At 36.8% G+C, this 12771-nt stretch overlaps 1 protein-coding gene across 1 annotated transcript in view; it reads right to left on the bottom strand.

The window, feature by feature from the left end:
• The window catches only part of FMN2 (formin 2), a 437381-nt gene that overhangs the window by 34665 nt on the left and 389945 nt on the right, over window positions 1-12771 (bottom strand). The window contains exon 17 of the mRNA XM_023730863.1: window positions 2554-2703. Coding sequence (XP_023586631.1) covers window positions 2554-2703 — 150 coding nt within the window. The remainder of the gene's footprint in view (window positions 1-2553; window positions 2704-12771) is intronic.

The following is a 12771-nucleotide window of genomic DNA, read 5'->3' as shown; positions in this document are numbered from 1 at the left end:
GCAGTCCTCTCTCAACTGTCATGTATTCCTCCTTAGTCCTTTATTAAAGCAAACGATTTAGAAAAAGGGGAAGGCTGCCGAGAAGTACACTGTGATCTGCCAATTCAAAACACTGCCAAACCAAAGGGAAGTCATCAAGTGTAAGTTAAAAAGCCCATAGCATACTTCTATGAACTTCTAGAACATGACAAGCACAGGATAAAGTGAAAAAGAAAGAATCTGGCTGATTTTATAACACAGAGAATGAAGACAAGCTAATTCTGGGTGTGTCAAATGCATAAAATATCACAGAAAAGTGGATTATTACTGATAATGGGACTGAGAAACACAATCCTATGTCATGGAATACCTGCTGAATGGCCACTATGAGTATACCTGGGGAACTCTGCATCTGAACTAGTCAGTTTCAACATTTTCTCCAAGACAGGCATCTAAGCACTTATGTAGGGGTGCAGAGCATAAAGGAGAGCCACAGAGAGTGTGTTCACCTGCATCCTTGTCCCAGCACCTCCTCAGGCTACACGGCCACAGGACACGGCCAGCCTGATGCTGCTGTCCAGTCACCCAACAGGCCATCAGAGCAGCTACTCCCATGCCACAGCTTCATCAATCCTGTTCTGTCGATGTCTAAATCTCACCATTCCTGCTCTCATTAGGGTTCGGAACCCAGATAGGACATAAATAATCTTGCAAGGTGAAACAATCATTCAGTTTTGCACTTTTGGGTGAATGAGTTTCCAGCTCTTTCCCCGGGGAACAAGTCTTGATTGGAGCTGACAGGAGGCACGTGGGGAACCAGTGAGGACCCATAAAGGGAAATGACATGCGATATGCTGGGTGAAACATTTTCGCTCTACACAATTTTCCAAACTGAGTAAGCCTTGCTGGGTAGAAACCACTTGATATGTGGCTATGTCTGCAGGAAATGAACAATGATTCACATATGCATATTTTTAAGCAACTGTCTCTCTTACCTCACCTGCATGGACTTTTGACTAAAATCTCATCTTTTACGTAAACCTCTACTGATGCATTTGGAGGCAGAATAAGCGTGTTAATTTTGGAATGGATGTTTCAAGTGTTTTCCTTCTGTTCAAAGTGGTCTCCTTTTTCATTTACTATTCGCTGAGTCACAGGTTTCTTCTCTGATCCAAAACCAAACGTGTTGCCATCGACTTGATTTCAACTCATAGCGACCCTGCAGGACAGAGTAGAACAGCCCCATAGGGTTTCCCAGGAGCAGCCGATGGATTCGGACTGCCGACCTTTTGGTTAGCAGCCGAGTTCTGAATCATTGCACCACCAGGTCTCTTCTTCTCTGACAGAGCTATGAAATCTAGGCAATTCATTATGTGAGTTAGCACATGTCTGGGATAGTCTAATTGCCCAATGTTAGCAATTAATTTCACTTGACTTAAGGAGTACCAGTGGAAACCCTGGTGGCGTAGTGGTTAAGTGCTATGCTGACCAAAAGGTCAGCAGTTTGAATCTACCAGGCACTCCTTGGAAACTCTATGGGGCAGTTCTACTCTGTCCTACAAGGTGGCTATGAGTCGGAATTGACTCGATGGCAACGGGTTTGGTTTTTTGGTTTAAGGAGTACCAATTATCTACTTAAAAATGAAAACTAGGTGGACGATCATGGTTTCATATGTAAGCAGGACAAAAAATGAAAAAATAAGCAGAAAACTGTGGAATTTTGTGGTAGTAATGAAGCAAGTCCCTCAGGATGTAGGTTTTCAGAAGATCTAAAGCAGAGTCGTCGTTAGTTAGGGTAGGGATGGTAAAGAGTACACTAACCGGCTGGGTATTAGGGGTTGGTTTGTAGCGTAGATTATGTTTCCCTTTTATCCTCCCACTAGACCCAGCTATTGGAAGACGCTGCCCTGGGAGGGCTAGCTTTCTTTACGACTTAATATTTAATATGCCTCTGTGGGATTTCATAATTGCAGTGAAAGAGACTATTTCATATACTTACAAGGGGAAATGTTCCTTCATTCCTGAAAAGATTTACTTTGGGAAATGTGATGTAATTCTACAAGAATCTTGAAATATCTTTTTTTTTTAAAAAAACTGATCATCTTTGTGTTTTGGTGATATCTGGGGTAAAATGAATGATAAAATTTTAATGATATGAACGGTAAACTTTTGACAATACCACACGATTAGCAAAAACACAGTTAAGTTCATCATACCTTTACAGTCTTTGCTATAGGTCTTTTGAGATGAGTGTGTTTATCACCCCAGTAGGATTTTCCAAATATTCTTACTTGGTCTTCTTTACATGGTTTCCTCACCATGAAAAGTTGTTTTACCAGACAGTGGTCCTGGCAAGCCACACCCCAGCTACCTTCTGTAGCATCCCAGCCTCTGTGCCAACTCTTCCTACTAGAACTCCAAATTTCACCAAATCTCAGTACCCTCTTAGGCTTGCTACCTCAGGTGAGGACCATCTAATTTTTCACTCAGGCTCTAAAAGCTGGCAACCCTAGTGGCGTCACACCTAATAAAACACACGTCTTAAAATGCTAATGTGCAAAGGAAAATACTTACCTCTCTTGTAGAATAAGTTTGTTCTCTTTCTTCCAAAAGTCTTTAAAGTCAGAGCTGAATTCATGCCAGATACTGAAGAAAACATTTGGGGACACCTCCTTCTCTCCGATTTTTGGTTTCATGAAGAAATAGGCTGTAGTCTCCAAAAAGCTGTCAAAGCACACACACACACAAGAGCATAAAAGCTATGATTACTTTCCAATACGGGATATTCTCTCTCTATCCAAATGCTGATTTCATTCATGCATAGTTTTTATTACCAAGAGGACTCAAGCTCTTCAGGCACCAATGGTAGTTCTCTTACAGTTTGATGTTAGAATTTTAGATACAGACAGTAGTAGATGAAACAAATCCTCCATTTACTCATCAGTAAACCAGAAAAAAAAAATCAGTTGATTTTGACTCATGGTGACCCCACGTGTGTCAGGATAGAACTGTGTTTTCAAGAGCTGATTTTTCAGATATAGATTACCAGGTCTTTCTTCCAAGGCACCTCTGGGTGGACTTGAACCTACAACCTTTCTGTTAGCAGCTGAGTGCATTAACTGTTTGCACCACCCAGGGGCTGATAACCACCCTTTGTCCAATTTCATTTCCAAAACTAAGTATAAATTTTCTGACATATTTCAGAAATGAACCTATAGTCAATTGGGAAATACTGGAAGTGGTGGGCTTATACTTCCTTTCTAAACTTGGAACAAATGAAATATCAGTCATTTGCACAAAAATTGTTACATATTCCATATTCACATTATATTATATTGCTTATATACAATTTGGCTTCCTACACTGCTGAAGGAAATAAAAAGCAAGAGTCTCAGGAGGTGTGGACAAAATTTCTCATTAGATATCATGGTCATATCATTGAGTGGACACCAGTATGGCAGTCAACATAGGGACAGTAGACTGGTCAGTGCCAGTCTGATGTGAGAAGGTGACACTGCGGAGACAGAGCCTCCTTCATGGTACAGCCACATACAACTCAGAAGAGGTTCAAAAGGGGGCTTGACAAAGAACACACAACTGATACATGGTACATTATGACTTAACAAGTCTTCTGGCTCCATGGACAATGCCTTGGAAAGGACCCAGGCCAATAAAGCTGATGACACCATAGTGAGAGAACCTGGGCAGCTGGTCAGAGTGTGGCCAGAGATGCTGCAAAAAGGTGCGTCATTCAAATAACCCTTGGCTGTCCATCCCCCCGTTTGGTCTAGGGCCAACACTACTTCTGCTACATAAAGCTAAAGTCGGACTGACTCTGAAGTAAAAATTTCCAAGCCAACTTGATTGTTCCACGTTGTGCTGTTTGATTAAAAATATGTACACACACACATGTACACATAGCTGATTGGTCACATAGCTGATTTCAAATCCCTAATACAAAAAAAAAAAAAATCTCATCGAACTGAATGTTATAAAAATAAAGTCTGTAAGGTGAATTTGCTCAGAATATACAGGGGAATCAGCATCACACACAACAAAGAAAATCCACAGCCACCCCTGACTGTGTGTTACCACCGCGCGGCCAGTGTGCTCTGTTTCTAAACTTGGCTGTGGTGGTCTCTGAGCAGCATGATTCCCAAGGACACTGGTTTGTAGGTTCTGGGGAAAAATGACAACACTGATTTGATCAAATGTGTGGATTTCAGGACATAGATATTTCTGCCTATCACCCTACTAAGAAAATGATGCAACACAGTCAATTAATCCTGAGAAAGAGCCAGCCTGGGAAGCAGACATGATATGTGAGAATATTACCATGAGCTATGGTAGTGACATTAGAATGCATCCGCAGAATGTGCTGATGGTGTGAGGACTGCCAGCAGAGTACATGTCAGAGAGCGTACATCATCTAGGACATATATGGGTCATATTTTATTAAAACTGATAAAGTATACACATATTTCCCTCCTGGGAAGACTGGCCATTCTCCTTATCTGCCTAACGGGTATTTATGACCTACTAGGCTGAAATCAGGTCTCAAATCCTTTGACTATTCATTGATTCTTTTTCATCATTTTTCTTGTATTTATGCTTCATAAAACTGGTTATTACAGACCAAGCCAGTCTGTTTGGTGCAGACATATCTAAATTATATAGCTGGTTCATCTATTCAGTCATCCGACAACATTTTAAAAGTTCAATCATGAAGCAGCGTGGTATAAAGGAAAGAATATAGAATTTAGAATGAGAAGATATGGGAAGAAATTGGATCCTGATTCTGTAACTAGCTATATAGGCAAACCATTTAACATCACTGCGTCTTAGTTTTCATCTGTAAAACACAGATCATTGTAAACAATTGTTTTGAAGTCTAGTGGGAAAAAAACATGAATTTCCAAAGTGTTAAATTTTTCAACATAAGATAAATTTATAGTTCACATTATTTTTCATTACATATATTTACATTGTATATTAAAGGAGTAGATACATATTTCCTAAAAATTCTCTCTAAATTATAACTAATTCAATTGCGGCTGATTTATTAATAGGCACTCATGTGATTATGTTTTCCATAGCTATTTTTGAGTTATGGGAAAGCATAGAGGCTTCCAATATTAATAATAATTATTCTCATTATTGAATAATTTTCTCTGGGCTCTGCCATAAATTATCCACATAGCCTTGAGCAGGTAACTTAACCTCTGAGTTTTAGCTGCTTCATGTGTAAAGTAGAGAAAATGCTGCTTTTTTCAAAGTGGTCATGAAGATCAAGTGGAAAGTACCTTGCAAATTATAAAGTAACATAGAAATATAAGTATTAACTTTATAGGAAGCAAACATGCTCACTGTGCAAAACTTCATGAATCTCTGAGATAAATTATTACCCAATAATTGATTTAAAGTCAGTATGTGAAACTGACTAATAACATGAGTCTCCATGAAGAGAACCTCATGCTCATAGATATTTCTTTGAGAGTGGCTGTGGTGAAGGAAAAAGTGTCACCTGAGAGTGGTGTAGAAGAATGATCTGAGGATTATGAGCGCTGTCTCAACTGCTCTCCAGCCACCCAACTCCACAGAATAAAGAATAAAGGCTTTAAAAAAAAAACTAAGCAAATAATATGGCAATAATCTCTAGACATTATTAAGGCACCTTGAATATCAAGCTCATTTTTGGTTATAGAATACTGTTCAGCATAGGCAGCCTCTGGCTTGTTCAAACTTACATGGCACAAAAGACACTCATTCGGGTGGTGGGCGGTAGAGTTTTGTTCTACCCCTTCTGAATTATCTGCTTTATCTAAATTCAAAACCGGATGGGTCCTTCCACCATATAGCAATAGAGAATTGCTGAAGGGAGCAGAAGTCTTATCTGGGACTTTCCTCACTACACAGGCTGTTCTCTCTCAAAATGGCCCTGGCACACTAAGAGGCTGTAGTGAAAAGAAGTGCAGGTATAATACTAAGAAAATGCAGTAATCACGATAAGCAACAACTCCAGAGGTCACTGAACAACCAAGAACCCTTTGATCTGAATTCCTAAATTCTGTAGAAGTTTCTCTGAGGAAGCGACTTGACGTAGCCCTTTCTGGAAAAGATCAGCATTGCACTCCTTATGGTACAAAGATCAGATGGTACAAGTAGACTGCTCTACAATGGAATCAAGAGTAGCCACAGAGTTTTGAAAAGATGGCTAAGCAGCAGAACTGCTTTGGAACTTCCCTGAATCCCCACACAAAACCAGAGAGAACTAAGATATCAAAAACAAAGCTCATGGTAAAACATCTACAAAAACACTACATATCCGATATCCCTACAAACCCCAAAATGCAAACAGGTTGGGACAAACCATTGACAGCTACAAAAACCTTGTGGTACCACATCAGTATAGGACGAAACAGAGAGAAACAACAGGAGAACTCCCCTAAAAACAGGAACCTCCAAATCAAAAACAAGTATTCCTGCAAAGTATGAGGGCCATTTGTGAGCTGAAGCTGACTGATTCACAGGAGAGAAGAAAGAATCTATAGGAAGTTCTGAGGGCTGGGAGCGGTCTGGGCTATATGAACTTTCAATACTAACAGAAACTTTATTCTAGTACAAAGCTCTGCATTAAGAGAAAATGCTGGGAGTAGAATGCAAATTTTGCAGGATACACTCAGGACAAAGGAAATTGAAAATGCAGATAAAATGGAGGGGGGAAAGTCCTAGAGTGGAGAGGACTTTTTTTTTTTTAAATCATGGTGCAAAAGCAACAAAAGAGGAAGCTCTAGAGCAGTGAAGCTAGAAAAACTATTCTGACACATCTCTTCTTCCTAAAAGTTCAGTAAAATTAATTTCATGTCTAATCTTTGGCTGAAGGATGAACCTCAGGAGTGACTTCAGTACTGAGTTAAAAGAGTGTCCGGGGGCCATACTCCCGGGGTTTCTCTGGTCTCTGTCAGGCCTACAAGCCTGTGCCCTACTCCCTTTTTTTCTGTGAATTTGAATTTTGTTCTACATTGTTCTCCCCCTCTGTTCAGGACCCTCTATTGTGATCCCTGCCAGAGCATTAGATAGGCTTACAGGGCCAACAATAACACACATGAGGGACGTACTTCATAGTTCAATCAAGTATAAGAGACTAATGGGCAAACTAGCCCAAAAGCAAAGACGAGAAGGTAGGAAGGGACAGGAAAACTGGACGAATGGAAACAGGGAACCTGGGGTGGAGAAGGGGAGAGTGTTGCCACATCGTAGAGTTGGCAACCAATGTCACAAGACAATTTGTGTATTAACTGTTTAATGAGAAACTAATTTGCTCTGTAAACTTTCACCTAAATCACAATTAAAAAAAAAGACAAATAAAAAAATCATTTCATGTAAAAAATGTGCAAAAGAAAAATACTGTAGTGGAAAAGGATATACCATTCAAACACGAGGCATACTAAAGTTGGTGTGGCTCTATTTATGATCAAAATAAACTTCAAGAAAAAGAATTATTAACAGAGCATCATTTCATAATGATAAAATATCAAACCAGCAGAAAGACATAACAATCCTAAATATACGCAAACCTAATAAAAGAATTTCAAATACATGAATCAAAGACATAGAACTAGAAGGAAAAAGAAAACTATCATCATTATTAGATATTTTTCATACCACTTTCTTAGTAATTGAAAGAACTAAACAAAAAATATTACCAAAGATGCAGAAGGTTTGAATAATATTTTCAACAAATTGATCTAGTTGGCATTAATAGAGCACTATAATCACAATGGCAGGACATACGAGAGCACATGAAATACTCATCAACACAGACCAGGGCCTGAGTCATAAAAAAAGGCAAGAATACAGCAAGGATGTTTGCCCTTCTCTATTCTCTTAAACACTAATGAAATTCCTATCCAGTTAATAAGGTAACTTTTTATTTTTTAAGAAAGGATAAAGATTGGAGGGAAAAAAATGTTGCTATCACATAGTTGTATATATTAGAAAACCCTATGGAATCTACAAACACAATAAAACAAAACCTACTAAAACCAAAAAGTGAATTTAGTAAGGTTATAAAACACAAGGTAAATATTAAAAACTTAATTGTGTATCTATAAAGTATTCAGAGACCACTGAAAAATGACTTTTAAAGTAATATAATTTGTATTGCTATCACAAAACCTCAAATATCTAAAAATAAGTTTAACAAAGAACGTGTGAAAACTATAAAGTGTTGCTGAGAGATATTTTAAAAAGCCTAAATAACTGAAAAGATATACCGTATTCTTGGGGTGGAAGACTCAATACTGTTAAGATCAATTTGCCCCAAATTGTTCTATGGATTCAAAGCAATCCCACTCTAAAGGTTTTTTGAAGAAACAAGCATATTGATTCTAAAATTTATGTGGAACTGCAAATCATCTAAAATAGCTGAAAATATTTAAGAAGAACTAGCTGATTTTAATAATTACTATAAAGCTACAGTAATTAATACAATATGGTTATTAGAATAAGAATCCAAAAAGAGACACACAGAAGTTCATTTGATTTTTGACAAAATGCCAAGTCAATTCAATAGAAGAAGAAATCTTTTACAAAATGTTGTTGGAATAACTGGATTTCTGTATATAAAAAAAAATTATCCTCACCCAATACAAAAAAAAAAAAAAAAATTCAAGTAAAAGATAGAAACACAACTTCTAAAAGAAAATGGGAGGAAATCTTTACATTCTTGGGCCAGGCAAAGATTTCCTAGACAAGACACAAAAAGCACTAACCATAGAAGAAGAAAGTTGACATACTGGACTTCAGTAAAATAAAAAGAATTTTGCTCCTCAAAAGACACCATTAAAGAAATGAGTAGGCAAGCCACAGGAAAAACTATTCTAGGAGAAATGCTTTCAATACATGTGTGTGACAAAGGACACACTTAGAATATATAAAGAACTCTCCAAACTTATACTATAAAAAGACAAACCACCAAATAAAAACTTAGGCAAACGTGAACATAGTAAACCCATGAACATGTGCCCAACATCATTACTCATCAAGGAAATATAAATTAAGACCACAATGACATGCCATTTCACATCCACAGGAGTTTGCCTTCATCAAAAAGACTGATAATAACAAACGTGGGTGACGATATGGAGCAACCGGAATTCCCACACGTTGCTTTTGAGAGTGTAAAATGGTAAGCCACTTTAGAGAAGTGTTTGATAGTTTCTTATAAAGTTAAACATATACCTAACCACATGACCCATCAAGCCTACTCCCCAGGTATTAATTTCAAGAGAATTGAAAACACATGTGAATGTTGTACCGGAATGTTCACAGTAGCCTTGTTGATAATAACCCAAAACTGGAAATCCAAATGTCTATCAACAGAAGAATGGATAAATAAACTATGATACACAAGTACAATGGAATACTACATAGCAATAAAAAGGAACTATTAATATATCAGCAAAATGGATGAATCTCAAAAACAATATGTGGAAGAAAACAGACTCAAAAGTATATATGCTATATGATTTCATGTATATGAAGTCCAAGTATATGCACAATTAATCTATGTTGACAGAAAACAGAACAATGATTGTTACTTTGCAGAGGTGTGGGATAAATACACTGGGGCAACAAAAATGTTTTAAATCGTGGTTTAAATGGCAGTTACTCATTAAACTGAACACTTTAGGGTTGTGCATTTTTATGGTGTATAAATTAGGTCTCAGTTAAGAAAGAAAGGAAGAATGAAATTAAGACTAAGAGAGAAAGAAGGAAGGAAATAAAAGGAGAGGAAATTAAGAGGAAAGGGGATTGCTATTGAGTTCTTAGGGAAAAGAAAGGTATGAGAAGAAAAAACAAAAACAAAAACCAAGGAACAAAATAACAGCCCTAAAGACCAATGAAGGAGCCCTGGTGGCACAATAGTTAAAGTGCTTGGCTGCTAACTGAAAGGTCGGCAGTTTGAACCCTCCAGCTGCTCCACAGGAGAAAGATGTGGCAGTCTGCTTCCATAGAGATTACGGCCTTGGAAAACCTTACTGGGCAGTTCTACTCTGTCCTACAGGGTCTCTATGAGTCACAATGGACTCGTCAGCAATGGGTTTAAAGACCAACGAGAACATGCCAGAAAGACATGTCTCCAGAACAGATTAATAACACAGTTGCATATTTTTTTAAATGCTAAAAGAAACTAATAAAATGATAGAGGTTATGAAAAGAAAACAACATAAATTCAAATTAGAAGAACTCAGAAATGAGGTGATAGAACTTAGTAAAGAACCTGAAATTTTAAACGCACATTTCACACATGAACACTGAACAAAAAGTAACATAAGATATAATAAGTACAACTGATAATGTCTTAATATAAGATGAAATAAAATAAAAAAATTAAAAATCAAAGGAAAAAAAAAGATAAGAAAGTTACAAGCACATCAAAAAACCAAATCTGTTGCTGTTGAGTCGAAGTATAGGACATAAGAAAAGGAATTCCAACATGTGCATTATAGAAGTCCCCACAGAAGAAAATCAAAGCAAAGGAACAGAACACATATTAAAAAAATGACTGAAGAAAATTTTTCTGAAATAAGTACATAAAAATATTTTTTTTAAAAAAACACATTGAAAAGGTATGCCAGTGACCAACACTGACACATATTCTAGTAAAACTACTATATTAAAAATTTATATACATTAAGAAAAAAAGAAAAAAAATTTTGGTCATCCATGCAAAAAGACCAAGTTCCTTATAAAGAAAAGAATCTTACTGTCATCAAACATTTAGACCATAATACTTTATGTCAGAAGACAATGGAGTAACATATTCAAGATACTAAAGATAGAAAATATAAGCCAAGTATTTCATATCCAACTAAACCAACTTTCAAGTATAAAAGCCACAGATAAACTGTTTTCAAGATAAAAGAACTCAAGAAATAATATTCCTAGGATGAACTATTGAGAAATTTACTAAAGAATGAGCTTCAGAAAATCAAGATGGCAGAAGAGACACTGACATAAGGATTGGTAAATCAGGATTCTCAACATGGGAAAAAGGATATAGAATGTAGACTTCACAGTAAAAACTCTGCCTTAAATTTGAATTGAAACTACTAGTATGGACTAACAATATATTTTAATTCTAATTCTATCCACTGAGAAGTCTGGACACCATACTAAGTCAATAGCAAGAAACAATACTGGAACCCAGACCGCGATCTCCAAAGACCGTTCCAAACAAAGGCCAAGTGCTGCCTGGAGAAATGGCTCCATCCAAGAACATGGAGTGTCTGACCACAGAAGTCAGCATGGAAGGTCATGTCAAAAGACCTCAGAATGAACTTAAAGATGGAACATTTTGTATGTCAGTAAGAATAATAACTATAAAAGACTGAAACACATAAAAATATGTTTAAATCCATAAGCTCATTATAATGCTGAAGAAAAAAAAAAGATTTGGTTATTCTTGAAGGATGCTAGAGAACCACCTCACTATTTTGAAAACTGATAAACTAAGGGAATCACGAATCATGTACTAATTATGCATTTTCTATACGAGCCATATCATTGAATAACTCTATGGTAAATGAAGGAATTTTTCTTTAACAAAAATGTATTTCACTTAATAACTGAAAAAATTATAAAAAACACCACCATTTCATAATTCCTGGGGAATAACATATCTAGACACTGATTGGCAAAAGTTGGTAACATCAAAAAAATAGACAGCTAAGCATTATGTGCTTCCTCTTGGTAGAACACAATACTACCTATGAAATAATTTTGCCAAAATAATCAGTCAATTTGATCAAGCACGCACATCTAACTACCAATGTGCAGGAAATACAGGACCAAGGACAATGTTCCACTACATCACTGGGACAGAATCAGGAAAATCCAGACTGTGGAGGAACCCTACAGGACAAATGATTTCATTTCTTCAAAAAATAAATTTTAAGAGGAAAAATGAGTGGAGGGGAACCTATTAAAGAGAGGTTAAAGGATATCTAATTATAATGGTTGAAATTTATATCCTATTTCAAAGACACTTTAACAAAAGTAAAAGCATTAAATGTAAATGAGAGAATTGGAATTTTGAACAGTGACTGGATATTTGGTGATATTAACATTATTATTTTTAGGAGAGAGATTGGTTTTGGTTATGTTTTTTAAAAAGAATATTCTTGAATAGGCAAATGCACAGAGATCAAAGTTAACACTGGTTACTAAGGGTGGCAGGGAGGAGGAAAGGGGGAGTCATTGCTTAGGAGGTACTGAGCTTCTGTTAAGGGTGATGGGAAAATTTACAATGGACAGTGGTGATGGTTGCACAATATGATGAATGTAATTAATGTCACTGAATTGCACATGCAATACATACTAAAATACATATGACGGACCAATGGAACAGAACTGAGAACCCAGATGTAAATCCATCCACCTATGATCACCTGATCTTTGACAAGGGCCCAAAGTCCATCAAATGGGGAAAAGACAGTCTTTTTAACAAATGCCGCTGGCAAAACTGGATTTCCATCTGCAAAAAAATGAAACAGGACCCATACCTCACACCATATACAAAAACTACTTCAAAACGGATCAAAGACCTGAATATAAAGCCTAAAACTATAAAGTTAACAGAAGAAAAAATAGGACCAACACTACAGGCCTTAATACATGGCATTAACAGGATACAAACCATAACCATCAACGCACAAAACCCAACAGATAAGCTAGATAACTGGGATCGTCTAAAAATCAAACATCTATGCTCTTCAAAAGACTTCA

Source organism: Trichechus manatus, unplaced genomic scaffold, assembly GCF_000243295.1.
Source record: "Trichechus manatus latirostris isolate Lorelei unplaced genomic scaffold, TriManLat1.0 scaffold00039, whole genome shotgun sequence".
Taxonomy (NCBI): domain Eukaryota; kingdom Metazoa; phylum Chordata; class Mammalia; order Sirenia; family Trichechidae; genus Trichechus; species Trichechus manatus.
This window is presented reverse-complemented; position numbering and strand designations above follow the sequence as displayed.